Source organism: Callospermophilus lateralis, chromosome 3, assembly GCF_048772815.1.
Source record: "Callospermophilus lateralis isolate mCalLat2 chromosome 3, mCalLat2.hap1, whole genome shotgun sequence".
NCBI classification, from domain to species: domain Eukaryota; kingdom Metazoa; phylum Chordata; class Mammalia; order Rodentia; family Sciuridae; genus Callospermophilus; species Callospermophilus lateralis.
Window position 1 is genome coordinate 4,037,280 of NC_135307.1, and position 18,947 is coordinate 4,056,226.

General features: G+C 53.2%; 2 protein-coding genes across 3 annotated transcripts; one reads left to right on the forward strand and one right to left on the reverse strand.

The window, feature by feature from the left end:
• Window positions 1-1,705: 1,705 nt before the first annotated feature.
• Lbhd2 (LBH domain containing 2) lies at window positions 1,706-13,273 on the reverse strand. Of its 2 annotated transcripts, none has more exons than XM_076847947.2 (4): window positions 13,208-13,273; window positions 4,850-4,935; window positions 3,053-3,212; window positions 1,706-1,880 (listed from the first exon to the last, which is right to left on the reverse strand). In XM_076847947.2, the coding sequence occupies exons 2-4, from the start codon at window positions 4,916-4,918 to the stop codon at window positions 1,783-1,785; spliced, it is 327 nt and encodes a 108-aa protein (XP_076704062.1). In that variant the 5' UTR covers window positions 4,919-4,935; window positions 13,208-13,273; the 3' UTR covers window positions 1,706-1,782. The 2 variants fall into 2 exon arrangements, with proteins under 2 accessions (XP_076704062.1, XP_076704063.1); XM_076847948.2 differs by lacking the exon at window positions 13,208-13,273 and adding an exon at window positions 6,565-6,597.
• LOC143393581 (large ribosomal subunit protein eL42-like) lies at window positions 12,187-12,581 on the forward strand. The gene has a single exon (XM_076847946.1). The coding sequence runs from the start codon at window positions 12,215-12,217 to the stop codon at window positions 12,533-12,535; it is 321 nt and encodes a 106-aa protein (XP_076704061.1). The 5' UTR covers window positions 12,187-12,214; the 3' UTR covers window positions 12,536-12,581.
• Window positions 13,274-18,947: the final 5,674 nt, after the last annotated feature.

Sequence of the window (18,947 nt, forward strand, 5' to 3'; positions counted from 1 at the left end):
GACCCCGCACCCTGACTCGAGCGGCGCGTGCTGGGGCCTCGGAGTGCCCTGATAGACGGTGAGCTGCAGAGTGATGTCGTGGGGGCCTCTCGGTCGACCTGGCATTCCGTCGGAGCCCCACTGTCTGACCGCTGTGGGGACGTAGCCAGGTCGTGTTTACACGGCTGCAACAGTCCCTGCCTCCGAGCCGACCGGTGCGGGTTCAAGCTTAGTAAACGGCACAGGCGCTCTGCCTGCCGGGCTTCCTCACCCCACAGCCCGGGTGTCGCAATACTTCCCGCGAAATGTCTGCCCCCTTTCCCGCTCCACCGCCCCCACCAGGTCCAGGCTCTCGCTCCCCCGTCTCTGTCCCGGGCTCCTGACCCCACGGAGAGGGCGGGGGACAGGGAGGATCCCGAAGGACGTGAGAAGGGCACATGGGGACATCCTGGGCCCAAATTGGCCCCACGTGTTTAATATCAGAGCATTTAATATCAGAGCAGGCTCACGGGAGAACGCTGCCTCCTCCCCCCAACCCCGCCCCGCACACCTCTCCCCTTTTGGGGGTGGGCTATTTTTAGAAGGAAGGCTGTGGAGGAAGTGCGCCTTGGTCCTGGAAGTCAGCACTGGGACTAGGAGAGAACAGAGGGCCCTGGGTGTCCACCTACCCTGCAGCTGGAAACTTTGGCACTGACCCACCCACTGGCGCCTGTAGAGCTAACATTCAAGGAGGCTCCCCTCTGCCTGGCCCTGAACTTCCTCAGATCTGGCTCAGGCCCGCCAAGGGCAGGAGGCCAGACTGGGAGCCTGGGAGGACAGCCTACGGTGGTGGGGACAAGGGAGTTGGCCCTGGGCAGGGCAGCTCTCTGCCATACCAGCCTGCCCTGACCAGGCAGCAGTCCCCCTGCACACCCCAGCGATGGCACAGTGCCCAGAGACCTTGTCATGGACCTGCTGGAGGGAAGAGACACTCACATGGAGCAGAAAAAGGTGCCTGCCCGTGTAACCTCCTATGTGGGCTCTGTTACCAGCTCGGTGGCTTCCTAGCCTAAAAGGTCCCTTCAAAGACCCAAAACTGGCATTGAGCATCTCACTTTGCATCTTAGTTTCCTCATTTGTAAAATGGGACTTTTCAAGGAGTTAATAAGACCCAACTTGGTATAGGACACTTGACCCTGTGCCCTACTGCACCCAGATTAAGGGGGGGCGGGTGACAGGTTCAGGAATCATGCCATTAAGGCCCAAGGAGGAGTGTAGAAGAGGAAGGCCATGTAGAAGAGGCTGATCCTTCCTTAAGTAGCCTAGGCTGAGGCACAGTAGGGAGGGGGTCCCTAGGCAGGGGCAGCAGAAGGGTAAACACTACAGCACCGGACAGCCCCATCCTGCAGTGTTCCCACCCCACCCAGTCAGTCACTCTCCATCCCTACCCGAGTGCCAAACCTTGAAGTGGCCACCCACCTGGCACTCTGGGCTTGGTCAGCCTGGGTTCTAAGGACAGTCTGGAAGGCTACAAGTAGAACCAAAATTGTCCTCAGTCCCTTGAATCTCCACCAAGTGTGCCCACTGGTGACCAGGAAGTGCCTTTATTTCTGATCCAAACCACTGAACAAGGAGGATGTGGTCCAGACCGGGCCTTGGAGGGAAAAGGCAGGGGCTGAGGTCCTGGCCAGACCTGGTGAGACAGGAAGCTCTGCCAACTGGGTGTCTGGGCAGGACAAGCCCTCTCTGTGCAGTAGCCCAGCCACCCTGGGACTGAGGCCCTTTCAGCAGTCAGAGAGCAGAGCCCCTCCATGTCTTTCTCTGTCACTGGGCCAGAGGTGCCTGGTCCATGGAGCTGGCACACTCACTGCCAACATCATCCGCCGACTTCCCTGATGCTCCTTGTAGACTTGGGGAGGGGGCTGCAAAAATAGAAGGGCCTTCATGTTGGTGGAGGGCTCCAGCCTGGGTGGATCCCACAGGTCTGAGGCCAGCCTTTGGCAGGCACCTGGGCCAGGGCAAGCCACTTCTTCCCCAGGGATGAGAAGGAGGGATATGCTAGTTAAGGAGGGAGGAAAACTTGCTCTAAGAGCAGGAGCACTCCTCCCCTCTCCTATGTATCAGAGAAAAGGGGTGGCAGTGAAGTGTAGTCCAGGGCACACCTGGGACCTTTCCAGGACCTTAATCCCAGTGACTACCCAAGAGACAGTCCCTGATGCTGTCCTGGGTCCTGGGCAGAAACTGACAAAGGGTGAGAAGCTTTGAGCAGGGGAGATTATAGGCATGGATGCCTTCTGGGCCTAAGCTACAGGGTTGCTGACCACAAGGACTCCTGCCCAGGGGCTAAGGTCTGCAGATAGACAGAGGGCAGGCAGGAGGCCCAGCATCCCTGGCTGGGGCTGAGTTCATTTTCTCACTAGGGGCTAGACCCTAGGGGGTTTCAGGCACAAAAGTTCTGAGGACACAGCTCAGTCTTCGTGTCCCCTCCCCAACCCCAGTAGCTTCAGAGCCATCCCCAGAGACCTTCCACTGCCCAGCCTGCTGCCATCCTTTGCCCCGGGCCTGGTCCTGGTGATCCTCCTGCCCCAGGGTCCTCCAGAAGCTCCAGCCTTTGCACAGGGCATCTGCTGCCAGGACAGGAACTGGCTGTTGGGCGGCCCATGTCCCCAACTGTGCTCTTGTATTTACCCTGACTCCTCTAGACTCCAGTGGGCAATGTGCAGTGTTCCAAAGGTCTTGAATCAATGAGGGAGGGAAGAAAAAGAGAGGGAGAGTTGGTGGGGAGGGGTGAGAATGTGCAGTCATTCACTCACCAAATGCTGTGTACCTTCCAGGTGCCAGGCCTGGGGCCACAAGGGTGGGTGAGGGGACCTTAGTTGCAGGTGGGAGAGAGGAGGGTGATAAGGAGGAGACAAGGCTAGGTGGCACCTTGGAACCTGGATGGACACAGGCTGGAGGCAGGTCAGGTGGACGTAAGCAAGCTCAAGGGATCCAGCACCTCTTTCAAGAATGGGCAGGAATGAGGCCCTGCTTTGGACTTGGGAGACAGTGGCCATCTTTTCCTCTCAGCACCCCAACAGGTAGCCTCACTCACCAGCAGCAACAACCTGGCTCGGAAGGGCACCCCTCTGGGTGCCCTCTGGGGGCCAGCGCAGCTCCCCACTTTCCACAGCACCTGCCTCACTGGGCTCCACCACGATTGAGGGCAGCCGTGGGCCCAGCCGAGGGCCCTTCTCCCGGGCACTCCCCACTGCCTGCAGAGAAAGTTGACAGGGGTCAGGGCAATACCAAGCCCTGGGCTCCCTGCCCCCTCACTCCTCCCCTCTGCCCTCTGCCCCATTAGGAGTTCCAGGCAGGCGTAAGCATGAGTGTGCATGCACACACATGGGTATCCCCAAGATGGGTCTGCCCCCCTATCCCACTACCAGGGAGGGGGGCACTTGGCTGCTGGGGTCACAGCTCTCCCTGAGCCACCATAGAACATACATGACTCATTCTCAGAAGCTTATTTCACAGACAGGAGCCTGAGGCTGGAGAAGCCAGGGTTACTCCAGGAGTGATATGTACCCCCAGCTGCTCCTGTACCTGGAAGTCTGCACAACCCCTTCCTGGGGTCTTCCCTGCTGGGACATTGGCCTCCTTCCATTCAGAGGAGCTGGGAAGATGTTGCCATGACAACCTGAGCTCTGGCTCTCAGCTCATTGTTCAGTGCCCACACCAGCCCTTTGGGTGCCCTCAGCTTCTCCGCCTCCCATTCAAGACCTTGCAAGGTGGAGGCCACAGTACTACCTCACACACCTCCATCTCTCAGCACCCCAGTGGCCTGGACCTGCCTGTGCTGTCCCACTTCTTGCCCTGGCTTAGGCAGGTTCCCTCTTTCTGGAGCTCCCCACCTCCCATCTTTTCCATCCAAGAGGACAGCTCCTTGGTGCAGGTCCTCTGACCCACAATGGTACATGTGCCCTAAGGAAGGGCAGGAACACAGCAGGTGGAACTTTGCTAAACAGTCCTTGAACAACTGCAGAATCACCTGGCAGTGGACTTCAATGCACATTGGACCCTCTATTATTTTTCCCTCTATGGTATATTTAGCATAATTTGGTCAATTTCATTCCACCCAAAGAGAGGAATGACTTGATTTTTTTTTAGGACCCTCTCTTAACCAAGTACTTCAGGTGACCCTGAGTTTTGAGAACAGGCATCACCAGGTTGGGCCTTCTGTGGAATGAAAGAGCAGATAGACTTCAAAGGACAGCAGAGAAGGGCCCCCGCCCTGCCTCTTGCACTATCAGTTCAGGGCTCCTTTCCCAACCTGTCTCTCTCCCCACATGCCATTTTCCTTCCTGCCCCACCCCCAGCCAGGGGACTACTCTGCTCAGTGTCCTCACTCTGTTGAAGAGGGCCCAGACTGGCAGAGTTTGCAGGGCAGCTGGGCGGTGGCCCCAGATTCCAGGATGGCCCTGTGCAACTCTGGGCTGCTCTCTGCTGGCTCCATGGCACCCGGCCCAGCACTGGAACCCAAAGCACCCAGGCTGCTTCCTCTGTGCAGAGACCTCAGTCAGGTCTTTGCTGCCTCTATGGTCCACTCCCAGAAAACAAGTTGAAGGCAGGCCCCTGGTATTGCATCACCCAACAGTGAATAGAGTATGCTCTTAATCTTGGGGAACAAGTCCTGGTGTCCCCAAATCCATAGGGGTGCTAAGTAAGTCAGGATGGCTCACCTTCAATTGCTTTCTGCACCAGACTTTGATAAAAAAAAAAAAAAGCAACGACCTCCCCCACCTGGTAGGTAAACTGAGGCCAGCAGTGAAGAGAGGCCTGTCCCAAGTCATGAGCCAGTGCTTGAGGCTGGCTATCTTCTGTCCCCTCACCCCACACCTCAACCACTTACCTTCCCTTCTGGGCCGCCGGTTCCCTCAACAGGGCTTAGCTCTGACAAGGTGGGCTGGGAGGTGCTCATGCTGCTGCCTTGACAGGCTGCACAAAGAGGGGCAGGAATGAGGTGTCCACTGTGGCTGAAGCTGGATACCCCCTCCTCCCAAAAGCCTTTAGACTGCCCTCCCCCCACCCACCCTACCCTGCCTGGCACAGTGACTCTTATAGGATCTTTATCATGCTTCTCCCTGCTGAGCCCCCACCCAGGGGGGCGCTGTTCAGCTGCCACACAGTGCCTAAGGCTGCAGAGAGGCACAAGTAGGAAGGGAAGAGACTGAACTAGCCTCAAGGCCCAGGAAGGTCCCCTGGAAGAAGGTCTGCTGGCCTGAAGGATGAGTAGGAGACAACCAGGTCAGCTGGGAGGAGAGACCTGTGTTCTGAAGCAGAGAACAGCCAGGGGAGGGCACAGAGGACCTGGGGGACGCAAGTGGTTTTCTGAGCCAGGGACCTGGAGTAGCAAAGGATGGGCCTCATGTCTTTTTATTATTATTATTATTATTATTATTATTATTATTATTATTTTAGTTTTAGATGGACACAATATCTTTATTTTATTTTTATGTGGTGCTGAGAATCGAACCCAGTGCCTCACGAATGCTAGGTGAACCACTTGAGCCACATTCCCCAGCCCCCCAGTTTCTTCTTACACTTCACATATCCAGTTAGGCCCTTAGCTCCCACCATCAGAGAGGAAATGATATCCTGTCTACACGTGGCCATGCCCACCCAGGTGGGGCATAGGGCAAGTGAGCTCCAAGGGCTCTGGAAAGAGAAGACCAACTGCCTCTTCACCAGCAGTGTGGCCAGGTGGGCTCTAGGGGATATGTCCAGGGGGTGGGTTTGGCAGTTAGAGGCCTGATTCTGGATGGCAGCAGGGGGCCACAGGCAAGGGGCATAAGAACTGGAAGAAGACTGGACCCAGGGAGAGCAGTGACCAGCAGAATAGAATGCCTGTGACATCCTGCTGGCTGAGAAGGAGGCTTTGTGGGCACCCAGCAAGGGCAGGGGCTGCTATTCTGGAAAGTGAGGTTTCCTTCACCAAACACGCAGTTCAGGTCAGCTCAGGTCCCACAGATGCCCAGGAAGGAGAGGGGCACACACTGTTGCGGGACATCCCCAAGCAATGAGCAGCCAGTCCATGTCTACTGGAGAAGCTCCCCAGTCCCAGAGCCCATGGCATCCTCCATGACCCATGGTCCCAGGTCTGGCCCTCCACTGATCCCCTTCCAAGATCTCATCCCAGGGCCTGGGAATCTCTAATGGAGTCCACAGAAGCCAGGACAGAGCCCAGAGAAGGGCAAGGCAGGGAAACTACTGGCCACAGAGACCAAGGCAAGGAGAAGGAGCTGGAGAGAGACCAGAGGGCATCAGCTAGGAATGAGAAGGGAGAGACGGTAGAGCTGTCGCAGTGAACAAGTCAGTGTGGGCCGGGGCCCAAGGGCTGCTCCTCTCCTGCTAGGGTCCAGTACCAACGTGGGCAGGCGGCACTGAGAGCACCGGTCCACATCTCCAGGGCTCCCAGGTGTAGAGGGCCAGGTACCCACCTGCACAACCGCCAGAGGTTCTGCTCTTGCCCAGATCCCAGCGTCCCATCTCCAAGGATGATCCAGAGACCCCAGCCTACCTTTCCACCCGAGCTCCTGCTCAACCCCCTTCTCCTCTCCCACTCACCCGCGCCGGCCGCCAGGGCTCACTTGGGCGCACTCCAGAAAAGGTGGGGAGGGGGCGCCCCTGCGCTCACGCACACTCACCGCCTGCGCTGGGTGCTCGCGCCCGGACCTCCGCTCGCCAGGCGCTGCGCTCTGCAGCCTGGGGCTTTCCTCCCCGCGTCCCGCCCTCCCCCGCACTCTCCGCCCACACGCGCCAGTTCTCCTGGCCTCTAGTTCACACTCCCGCCTTCTGCTGGTGGGGCGTGGCCGCCCCTCAGGGCTCCTTTCCTGCCCCTTCTAACCTCAGCCTCATTCTCCCCAATCCTTTCCCTGAGAACCTGACCCTGGCCACTTGGGTGCACAATTAGGTGGCACCAGAAATAGGAAGAGGACTCCCTTCCTTTGGAACAACAGAAGAGAGAAGTGAAAAGGACACTGAAAACCCAAGGTGGGGAGATCAATCCACAGTCCCTCTCACCTTAATTCCGTCTTGTTTCCTCCAAAAGGAGCAAAGCAACCCTGGAGCAAAGCAACTATCAATTATCTACTATCATTCACTATCAATAAATAACCCATCATCCTTCCTACCCACTGTCCACCATCTGCTTTCCACCCTCCAACTACCATCCATCCATTCACCATTCACCATTCAGTCATCATCCAGGATCCAGTATCCATCCACTATCTACCACCAGCTATCATCCAACAACCAATATCCATTAACCATCAATCTCTGTCACTACATGCTGTCCAACCAGAATCCATCCACTATTCATTCATCCACACAACACCCACACCCACAATTTGCCAAGTACCAGTACACCAGGAAAATACTCATCAATCCAACAACATTCCTTTACCAAGCTTCATCCACTGTTTATCCAGTCATCACCCACTGTGTAGCAGCTTTCCATCAAATGTTTAACAATTGTCTTTCCATCCACATTTTGTGGGTCCATCTACCATTTATCTATCAATCATCAATCTACTCTCTAGTTATTATTCATATATCCCGAGTCATCCATTGGCTTTCATCCAATCAGCCACAATTCATCCATCAATAATGCAGTCTTCAATCATTTAGCATCTGCCATCTATTAATATTTCTATGAACTATACAATCCACCATCCATCCATCCACCAATGACACACCCTGCACCATCTCTTATTGCCATCCAACTCATATATGCCTATTCAATGTCTGTCACTAGATATCCTCCCTCCATCCATTATAAAACTACAATTCACTATTCATTCAAAATCCATCCAAGGGCTAGGGTTGTAGCTCAGTGATAGAGCACTTGCCTAGCATATGTGAGGCACTGGATTCAATTTTTAGCAACACATATAAATAAATAAAAGTCCATCAAAAACAAAAAAATTAAAAATTGGTGAGTTAAAAAAAACACCTTCCAAGTATCATCTACCATCAATTTTATATGCACCCATCCTAAAAAAAAGTACTGAGTGTCTGTCGTCTATGTGACAGGCATTGTTGTAGGTGTTGGTTACAGTCAAGAAACAGCAGTGAGCATTCCTTGACCATCATCCATCCACCATATAATCCATTCACCATCCATCCATGTAATGTCCCCCATCTATTATTCACTATCCATTCAGTATTCATCATTGTTGGTCATCCATTCACTAACCATTTGCTATCTGTCTATCTGTCCATTAAACCATTCATTTACCATATACCATTCACCACCTTTCATTCATTCAACATCTCTCCACTATCTAACCACCCACCATTCACCTTTCATGCATCCATTTTCTAAGATGTAACCATTTACTATTTTAAAACCATCTACCTTTTCAGCATCCAATTATCATCTGCCTCGTCAGAGTCTATCCATTCATTACATATCCATCATCCATCTTCCATTTACACCTCCAAGGACAATGATACACAATCCAGTATCATCTAAGTGGCAATCATTCATTTATTTATTTGGTGCTTTTTTAGTTAGCTTTTCATCACCATGACCAAAACACCTGAGAGGAACAACTTAGTAGGGGAAAAATTTATTTGGGACTCTTGGTTTTAGAGGTCTCAGTTTATAGGTGGCTGTCTATAATGTTCTGGGCTCAAGGTGAGACAGCACACCAGTGGAGGAAAACTGCTCAGCTCATGGTAGGAAGGGATCCCAGAAAGAACAACTCTTCCAGGGCACACACCAGTGACCCACCTCTTCCAGCCACACCCCACCTGCCTACAGTTACCACTCAATCAGTTCATTCAAACTAGGGTGGAATAATTAGGTTATAGCTTTCACTATCCAATCATTTGACCTCTGAATATTCCTGCTTTAACAAGAGTTTTGAGGGGACACTAACCAAACCATAACAGTGCTTCATTTATATGTTGCATGTATTCTCTGTTCAGGCACCATACAGCCATCATCCCACCTCCATCTGACATCTATCACTCATGATCCAGCCATCAATTCTACATCCATTAACATTGATCTACCATCCATCCATTCTCTATGGAGAAATTCATCACTGTTGTCCACTTACCATTATCCACCACCCATTATCTGTGTATACTTTCATGATTAATCCATCCAGTAAGCATCTACCACCATCTATTATCTGCAATACATCCACAGTCTATAGATTCATTCAGTACTCATCAATCCATTCAGTCAGCACCCATATCACTCTATCCTCCATCTGTCAATCTACAGTTGACCTATTCATCATCACTTAATCAACCACCACTACATAGATGCATTCACCACTTCCATCCATCCACCAACTAGCATCACCATCTGCCATGTTTCCAGTACCTATCCAACCATTATCCACGCATCCATCTACATACACACTCATTCTACCATTATGTCCATTATTCATCTGCTAGTCCACTTGTTCATCTAGTCATTCATCCCCCACCAATCATCCAACCACCTAGTAATTCACCCATCCATCATCCTTCCACGTATTTTTCTATTATCCTTATGTTATATTCTCACATTAATTATATATACATAAGCGTCTGTCAACTATTTTCACTTCTATCTCTCCACTACACATTTCCATCATTCATCCTTTCCTCACCATTCTTTTGCCCATTAATCTGTAAGTGAAACACTCACTTATTAATAACTATTAATATTAAATATAAATAATAGGGCTGGGGGCTGGGGTTGTGGCTCAGTGGTAGAATGCTCACCTAGCATGGGCAAGGCCCTGGGTTCAATCCCCAGCACCACATAAAAACAAATAAGGGCTGGGGATGTGGCTCAAGTGGTAGCTGCTCGCCTGGCATGCGTGCGGCCTGGGTTCGATCCTCAGCACCACATACAAACAAAGATGTTGTGTCTGCCAAAAACTAAAAAATAAATATTGGAATTCTCTCTCTCTCTCTCTCTCTCTCTCTCTCTCTCTTTCTCTCTCTCTCTCCCCCCTCTCCCTCTCTCTTTAAAAATAAAAAATAAGACTCTCTTACTCTCGCTCTCTCTCCTCTCTTTCTCTCTCCCCCTCTCCTCTCTCTCTCTTTCCCCTCTCCTCTCTCTCTTCTCTCTCTCTCTCTCTCTCTCTCTCTCTCTCTCCTCCCTTATCTTCTGTGACTGGCCACTATGGTCCTGCTAATAAAATCTCAGACAGGTAAATGGTTGTTTTGGCTTGATGAATTTAGGGAGCTTTTTCCACTGTTCCTTACATTGGTGCCGAAACTCAGGAAGGGAATCCCCGTCACTCAAGGTGGAACCCCATTCCCAAACTCTGAGCCCAACCGTTCCTGTTGTAGTCCACTCCTCTGATTGCCCGCCTGACATCCACCACCGGCCTGCAGATTGTTGCAGGGCACATTCATGGACTTCTCCAGGGAGGAAATCCATACCTTCAGTGCATGGATATGGGGCTTCCTGGTCCTTCTTCTCCAACCAACTAACCTCCCTCCCTTCCTCTAAACGAAGCCCCCAAACCAAAACAAAAAAGGAAGGAATGTTGGTAAAGATGGCACTCAGAGCGCTTCTCTTCAGGGAGCTCAGGTCCATGACGTACTGAATGGCGCACGAACCATCACCTCCAATCACTGTGAATGGCGTGAACTTTGAATGACATACCTCCAATCCCTGAAGTGGCGCAAACTCTCGGTCAATGAAGTAACAGCCCACTCGCCTTGCTCCTCCTCATCCTGTGTTAAGCCCATAAATATCAACACCCTGTTCGTGCTCACTCTCTTACTCTCTTACTCTCCCCCTCTCCCCTCTCTCTCTCCCCCCTCTCCTCTCTCTCTCTTCCCCCTCTCCTCTCTGTCTTCTCTCTCTCTCTCTCTCTCTCTCTCTCTCTCTCTCTCGCCTTCTCTTCTGTGACTGGCTGCTACGGTTCTGCTAATAAAATCTCGGACAGGTAAAAAAATAAATAAAAATTTAAAAAAAAAAATAAAAAATAAAAAAAATTTTAAAAATGAAGACATAAAAAAAATAATAATAGGGATGGGGTTGTGGCTCAGTAGTAGAGCACTTGCCTGGCATGCATGAGGCACTGGCTTTGATTCTCAGTACCACATATAAATAAATAAAATAAAAGTCCATCAACAACTAAAAAGAATAATTAAAAAAAATAATAAATAGTAAACATTTGTTACTCAGTACCAGTGCTGGATTCTGGGATCACTGAGATGAATAATGCCCAATTCAAATTCATGGCCTGATGTCCAGAAAGAGCGAACAGGTCAGAGAGAATTGACAGTGTAAAATGTATATTGTGCTGAAATTTCAGTGCCTCTCTCTCCCAGACATGGGGTGAATGAAGTTCTTTTGAATAAGTTTCCATGGAGGAAGATGGGGAAGGGGCAGGAGAGGCCCGATCAGGTACTGTGACTACAGCTTGGAGACCTGATGAGGCAAGACTGAAAGGCGAGAGCACCTGGTGGAGGAATCAGTCCCCCGTGTGGGACAGGAGGGAGGTCTGGAATACATTTAGGCAGGCAAATGCCCCAGTTAGCTAAGGTCTTAGAAGAGCCCCCCATTCATTGTCTACAGTGTAGATGTGCTGCTGCACTCTGGAGAACAGGAACCAGAAAAAGAGGGCTTGCCTTAGGGCCATGCAGCAAAGCAAATGTGTCAGACTCCTGGCACCGGGGTCACTGTGGCTACAACTGCACCACCTCCACACCTAGATGACCAGAAAATTCTTTATGCAGACACACTCTCCCTCCCACCACCTCACCCCCAAAGGCACTTGCCACTTGAGCAGGAATTGCTCTCCCAATTTTTAATTTGGGTGTTAACTGTCACCTAGGGTGTTAGTTGTCATCCCAGGTGTTAGCTGCCAGAGGGCCTCACAGCTCCTGGAGATTGCTCCTATTAGAGCTCTCCAGAAAGGCCCTTAAGTATATGCTGTGATGACTAGGAGGGTAGGGACACCTACAAGGACAGGCCTGAAGCCTAGAGCTGAGCTTTCAAGGCCATTAGGGGCTGTCTCTGCTCTAGTCTCAGATTCTGGGTCTCCCCTCTCCCTCCTGCCTCCACCAGGGGACTTCACAAGAAACAAGCAGAGCTGAAGGCAGGAGCTCTGTGTCCTGTTGCACCTCCGCTTTGCTGTGTGTCTAAGGAGTCCCTGCCCCTCTCTGGGCCTCCCTTTTCCTTCCAGTGCAGCAGGGGAAGGTTAAGAACCAATCATCTCTTTCTTGGCTTGCTGATAACGCTGTCGCAAACATGGTGAACGTTCCTAAGACCCGCCAGACGTTCTGTAAGAAATGTGGCAAACACCAACCCCATAAAGTGACACAGTACAAGAAGGGCAAGGATTCTCTGTATGCACAGGGAAAGCGGCGGTATGACAGGAAACAGAGTGGCTATGGTGGGCAGACTAAGCCAATTTTCAGGAAAAAGGCTAAAACTACAAAGAAGATTGTGCTGAGGCTTGAGTGTGTTGAGCCTAACTGCAGATCTAAAAGAATGCTGGCTATTAAGAGATGCAAACATTTTGAACTGGGAGGAGATAAGAAGAGAAAGGGCCAAGTGATCCAGTTCTAAGCTTCATCGTTTGTTTTGTTATGAAGATAATAAAATGTTGAGGTTATCTTCGCTTAAAAAAAAAAAAAAAAAGAACCAATCATCTCTGGGGTCCTCTGGAGGTGCTGAGACTGCCGCTTCCCCAGCACCCCCCAACACACACAAACAACCTTCCAAAGCTTGGTGGAGAGGATAGCATCAGCATGTTTGGTTCTGGGCCAGGAAGGTTGGCGCTTGTCGTCCTCTGGTGGTCATTCTCGGGTAAAGCACCCCAGACTTCCCGGGAACGGTACAAGGCAGTGACAATACGTTTGCATCTCTTTGCAACCTTCTATACTGGAAGGGTGCGGTGCCATGGGCATCATCTTCCTGCATTTTGTCCTCAGGTGCTGATCTTTGAGGCAGAGCCGGGACTGACCCCCCCAGTCTTGGATGGGCCGGTGGGTAGCTGGTCCTAAGTAAACAGCCAAAGGGGAGAAGGAGAAGGGTGGAAAGCCTGGCACCGGCTGATTCAGTGAGGTTCCACTGGAGGAAACCTGGACCCCTCCTACTGTCTCCCCACACTACAAAGAAGGGTCCGGGCAAGGATTTTCAGCTGTCTTGCTCCAACACTAAATCCCAGGCTCCTAAATATTCGCTGACCGCACAGAATTTGTGGATGTAAATAACAAGGTTTCAGGGTTTTAAAGATACCTTAATAAAAATCCAGACAGCAGGGAGTGCAGGCGTGCGCGGCACAGTGCCCTGGGCCATTCCCAGGACCTGTGGGACCCTGAGAGCCGCCGGCATCTCCCGCCCCGGCTTCAGCCTCCCCTGAAGCCTGCGCTGAGCCCCGGAACAAGTCCGGGGGACAGATGCAGCCTGAGCCACACCCGGGGAGGGGCAATCTGCCCTCCCTGTGAGGGTGGAGCGGGGGCAGGAGGAGGAACCTGGTCTCCAACTGCCGCAGGACTTCGCCCAAGCCCGCAGGTCCAGTGGGGAGCTGCGGGCCGGCGGCCGAGCTCCGGGCCAGCGCGGCGGGTCTCCAGCGCCCCCTTCCGGCCTGGGCGGCTCCCGCCGCGCGAGCGCTCCGATTCCAAGGGGAGGCGACCCTGCGCGGGTGCGCGGGCCTGGGTGGCCTGGCCTGTAGGTCTCTGGCCCTCGATCTCGCCCCACACCAGAGCGAGCGGGAAGCGGGAAGAGCAGGGGAAAGGGGCCGGATTGACACTCTTGTCCCAGCCTGCACGCCGCCTCCAGTCCCTACCCCTGGTACTGCAGGGAAACTGAGGCTCTGTGGGTGCTGGCCCGAGAAGCCGAAGCACAGCCGGACGAAGCTAGGGCCCGGTGCCCCGCGCGGCACCGACGCCCTGCCCGCCAGTGCACGGATGAGGAAGTCGAGCCCCAGGACGCTTGAGCGGAGGGCTTGACCCGGCGGGGCGGGGAAGGGAGATCTGGTTCCCGGGCGCCATCCATCCAGGGTATAGATCCGCCCAGGATTGCAGCCGGGTGGCTGGGGTTTGGGTGAGCTCCATTTCCGGCTTGAGGGACAAGTGACTTTGGACTGGTAGCCAGGTTGTGAGGACAGCGCGGCAAGAGCCCAAAGGCCAAGTTGGAGCTGGCCACTGCAGAGGTGACCAGGTCGGCCGGCAAAACGGAAGGGAGTTGTCCACTGCTACGCCCGCTGAGGTCACCCTGGAAGAGGTCATCATCCCGCCCACCCTCGCCTTGCCTGTCACAGGGGACAGTGCTTGTCTTTGTGGTTCTCGCCGTCCCCACCCCAACCCATCGGGCTACGAATAAAGACGGCTTGGCTCATGGTGTCTGTGTGGACGGTGAGGGTCCAGGTCAGAGCCTTCTGAGACTCACTGGCAGTGGTAGCTGGCCAGCCTCACACATACTCTAGTCCCACCCACTAAGCAGCAGCTCCTGTTCACAAAAGTGGGGACAGATGCTTCTCCAGGATAATTGGTAAATGAGCAGCAATGTCTATGCCACCCTGGGTAACAAACAGTTTAAAGTTGGTGCCCTGTTTGTCTGCATAGCATGGGGACGTGGGAGCCTAGCTGGCTGACAGCACTTCCTGTAGGACAGGCACTGTGCAGGCGCTTTGCCTACAACTGGATCATTTCCTTTAACATGACCTCTGTGAGAATGACATATTATCCCATTTTACAGAGAAAGAATCAAATCCAGGGGCTAAGGCAGCTGTGCAGTGTCAGAGCTGAGTGAGTTGTCACTCTGATTTGGAGTGGGAACCTGCACCAGACTTAAGTCACTGGGTTTCTGCCGGGTCTTGTGACACCAGGGAAACTGGGCTAACTGGGCTGCAAGAAATAACCACACAAGAGACACAATACCTTTTTCTTTGGGGTCGATGTGATGGCTCCTCTGACCTTAAGGGTCCGCAGAAAGAGTGAGAGAGCACACTCTGACCCCTTTTATGGAGCAGAAACTATTCAAATGAGGCAAGAGGTCAGGTTTCAGGGGGCTGAGTATCTTCATGATGTCCACTGTCAGCAGGTGAACTAACATCTAGGTAGGCCACACCCAAGGGCACAGTAGGAGAAGGGGACACACACCAGGCACTTCCATGGAAGATTCTATCCTAAACAGGGCAAGGGGTTATATTAAAAAGAACAGGTGAGTGTAGCTCCACCCATGGGGCTGTAGCAAGACACACTCATGCAGGAGACACCGACCCTCGGACCCAAGAAGGGTGGGGAAAGTCTAGCAGAATGCTGCCTTACCCCTCAGCACCCAGTCGGGAGTGTGACTCAGTCGCGTACAAGGTTGGTCTCCCACAGGTTGCCTGCCACCTCTGCGGCCAGAATACTGAGTGGTGGTAGAGGCACATCTTTCTCAGCACCCCTTTGAAACTGGCCACACTCCAGTGGAGAGCCAGGACCTCTACTCCTCACCTCAGCACTAGGGACAGAGGCTGTTAACCTCCAGTTCCCTGGTGCAGAAGCAGACATTGAGACTCAGAGGGGGCAAGTGTCTCCCAGGGCGCACAGCTAGAAAAGGGCAGAACTGAGGTTGGACTCTAGTTTCCCCTGGCCCTTCCTGCCTGCTGGCTTTCTGCCATCCAAGACCAGCTGGCCACAAGGGAACTCTGGCATCCTTCCTCCCTTACCTACCAGAGCCCCTGCCGGGTGTTAGGCCCCTGGATTCATGCTCCCCCTTCCCCCAGTGTCTTCACCTTCATGAATTCCTGCTGTCCCCACTTTAGCCCCACCTACAGGTAGGAGCAGGGCAGGATTCAAAGCTAGTTTGAAGGGCCCATAGTGGCACTCCCAAGGGTGTGCCTGCCACCTCGGGTCCTGCCCAGCTTCTGCAACAGGAGCAGCCAGGAAGAGCAGGTTGGATGCCGGAGGCATGGCCCTCCTGGTGCTCCAACACATCCGTCCAGCAGCCCGACTCTCCACCCTCACTGGCCCCCCTGCCACCCGTGCAGCGGTTCAGCCTGGTAGAGCATTTCCTTCTAGTGACTGTTCAACAAAGGCACCAACGCGGGGCATGCGCCTGGCATGAGTTACCATACCACCACAGGGCAAACCAACAGGCAGCAGCAGCAGCTCTAGAGCAGGTCCCCCAGCTCTGCATCTGCCTATCCTTAGGAGGTGTGTGTGGGGTGTGTTCAGCAACAGGCCCTATATCAACAGGCCTGGTGTCAACTCAGGCTCCAGGACTCTGGAGGGTTCAAAAGTGCCAGGCCTGGCTCAGGGCTTTGAAGGCCGCTTTGAGGGGTGGTCCTCTGAGCATGGGTGTGGAGGGCAGGGCCAGAGCCAGCATAACCAGCACTGACGATCCTCAAGAGCTGGGTTCTGGGGTACCCTCTGCACTCACCCTGTGCTTTGTCTATTCCATCCTAAGGCCCTGTGAGGCAGGGCTGTTATCATACTCTTTAGCAGATGAGGGATCACTAGTAACATAGGGTGCGGTGGAGCATGCCTACGATCACAGCAACACAGGAGATGCAGGCAGGAGGACTGTAAACCTCAGGTCAGCCTCAGCAACTTAGTGAGGCCCTGTCCCAAAGTAAACCAAATGGGCTGGGGACTTACCTCGCATACACAAAGCCCATCCCCAAAATAAAATAAGTAAATAAAAAATCTGATAAAGGGTGTGTAATCCTTTACCCAAGTTCAAGCAAGGTCTCAACTAGATGTCACTCTGAAGGTCCCTGAATCTCCTCCCTTCATTCTACTCAATGCTGGCAGGGATGGGTGGCTCCTATAGTTTGGATCTTGATTGTCCCCCCAAAGGCCTATATGTTGAAGACTTAGTCTCCAGTCTGTGATGGAACCTTTAGGTGGGGCCTAGTGGAAGGAAGTTAGGTCATCATCACATTTAAAATATCTGTGCCCTTGAAGGGGATATTAGAGTCCTAGCCCCTTCCTGTTGCTCTCTTTGTCATGCGCCCTGGCATGAGGTACCATACCACCACAGGGCAAAGCAACAGGCCAAGCAACCATGGATTGAAAACTCTGAAACCATGAACCATCTTATAAATTGATTATAGCAGGTATTTTGTCACAAAATACCTGACAAACATAGGTGAGCAATAGGAGAAACGTGAATGACCAGGAGGTCAAGAGCAGAGACCCTGAAGGAAGGCTGCACCAGAGCAAATCAGCCCAAAGATTCTCAGTCCTGAGCCTGTGGCAGGAGCCCCTGCCCTGCCTTTGCAGCTCTAGACGAGTGGGACTGGGTATATTTATAACAAGTTCATAAGTGCTGCTGCTGGTCCCATCTGAAGACCACACGGTAAGAACCACAGGAGCAAGGGGTGGCCAGAGGCAACATCCTACCCCTCCCAGGCTTCATCTGTCCACACCCCAAGCAGGATGGGCCAGCCTTACAAGCCTCTGCCGTCATCTGTGTCAAGATCAATGTCCAGGCTCTGCTAGCCACCCAGCTAAGAGGAAGTTCCAGCTCCTCCCTCAACTTGCTGTGTGCCTTGGGTGGGTCTCTTGCCCATGCCGAGGCTCCATCTTCTTGCCTGTACATTGCACTGGGGAACAGGAGCTGTGTGTGGATAGAGAGAGGCTGTGAGGAAGTCATGCACAGGGAGGAGTGCTCCTTACAGTGCTCATCTTTCCTCCCAGAGACATGGACACGGGCTACATCTGGAAGGAGACATGGGCTGCTTGGGGAAAGGCCGAGGAGTGTGCAGGCCAAGCTTGCTGGGCTCAGAACCAGGCCCTGCCATTTATCAGCAGTTACTCAACCCCCCAAGCCCCAGTTTGCTCCTCTGTGAAGTGAGGTCAATTCCGGCCCCCACCTCTCCAGGTTCTCATCTGGGTTGGAGTCCAGTCTACAAAGTGCTGATAACAGAGCATTTAAAATATCTGTGGCTATTGCTGGGAATCCTCCTGACTTCCTGGCCCAGCCTCCACACCTACCTCACCCCTTTCTGAACTGTGTGCTCAGGGAGGGGAATCTTTCAAGGGTCCCAAAGGACCCTGAATGCCGGCCTAGGACTCCCCTTCATCCCTAAGGCCGTGGGAAGTCATGGAAGGCTTCTGAGCAAGGGAGGGAGGTGGTCAGCGCTAACCTGTGGGAAGTCGCCTCTAGCAGCTAGGAGATGGGTGAGGCAGCTGGGGAAGGGAGCCACACAGGGCCAGTGTTTGCACAGGCCATTGATCAGTGTGCCTCGGGCTCTGCCCTTTCATCCTTGTTGTTATCAGCTGCTCTCTGGGACTACAACTCTAGGACAGTTTGTGTGTACCTTAGCCCCGGTGACTTTCCTGAAGCCTCACACAGTGGGCACCCTTCCCCTTTCCGATGGGGTTCTGGAGGTCTCAGAGTCAGCGTCTCACTCCCAAGCCCTCTCGCCCAGCTCACAGAGTGCCCAAGTATGCAGCTGACAGGCACTGCTGGGTTTGGTGCTCCTGGACGCAATGGGCGTTTCCCAGAGGACGAGCTTGAGGGATTAGAAGGCAGGGCTCGCGGGCAACCGAAACAAGAGGCAGTGTGCTCAAAGGGGAGGTGCAGGTTGGGTGGTGCTGCCTGCCCTGGGCTGGGAGTCAGACAGAAAGACACCCCTCTCCTCTGGAAGGAAGAAGAGAGAGCTGAGACTAGAACTCAGAAGGGACAGTCACCTGCACTTGGCTCTCTGGAGAGGAGAGTGACCTTTAGTCAGGACACTGCCAGGGGCCATGTATCAGGGCCAGAGCCTGGGGAGAAGCCCAACTTTGTCTCCTCCCTCCCTGCCAGATATTCAGCAGGGTCCCCCTTGTCTGCAAGTGTCCATGTGCTCTCCCAGATGCAGCAGCTAGAGAGGGTGGAGAGGGCTTCAAGGGCCATCAGAAGACCTGGAGCATGTAGGGGACAGCTGAGCTGCCGGCTCTTTCCTATACCATCCCTGTGGTCCCCACCTCCTCCCATCTGTCACTCTGCTCTTTGCAAACAGCCCCTGCTGAGATGACCCTGTCTGAGGGTGCAGCTGATT

Excerpts from the sequence above, each read along its gene's own strand:
- Lbhd2 (XM_076847947.2), bottom strand. The coding sequence starts at position 4,918 with ATGAGCACCTCCCAGCCCACCTTGTCAGAGCTAAGCCCTGTTGAGGGA. Across the intron at positions 3,213-4,849 it reads CCGGCGGCCCAGAAGGGAAG|GCAGTGGGGAGTGCCCGGGA; the intron begins GTAAGTGGTTGA and ends CTTTCTCTGCAG. Across the intron at positions 1,881-3,052 it reads GAGCCAGGTTGTTGCTGCTG|CCCCCTCCCCAAGTCTACAA; the intron begins GTGAGTGAGGCT and ends CTATTTTTGCAG.
- LOC143393581 (XM_076847946.1), top strand. The coding sequence starts at position 12,215 with ATGGTGAACGTTCCTAAGACCCGCCAGACGTTCTGTAAGAAATGTGGC.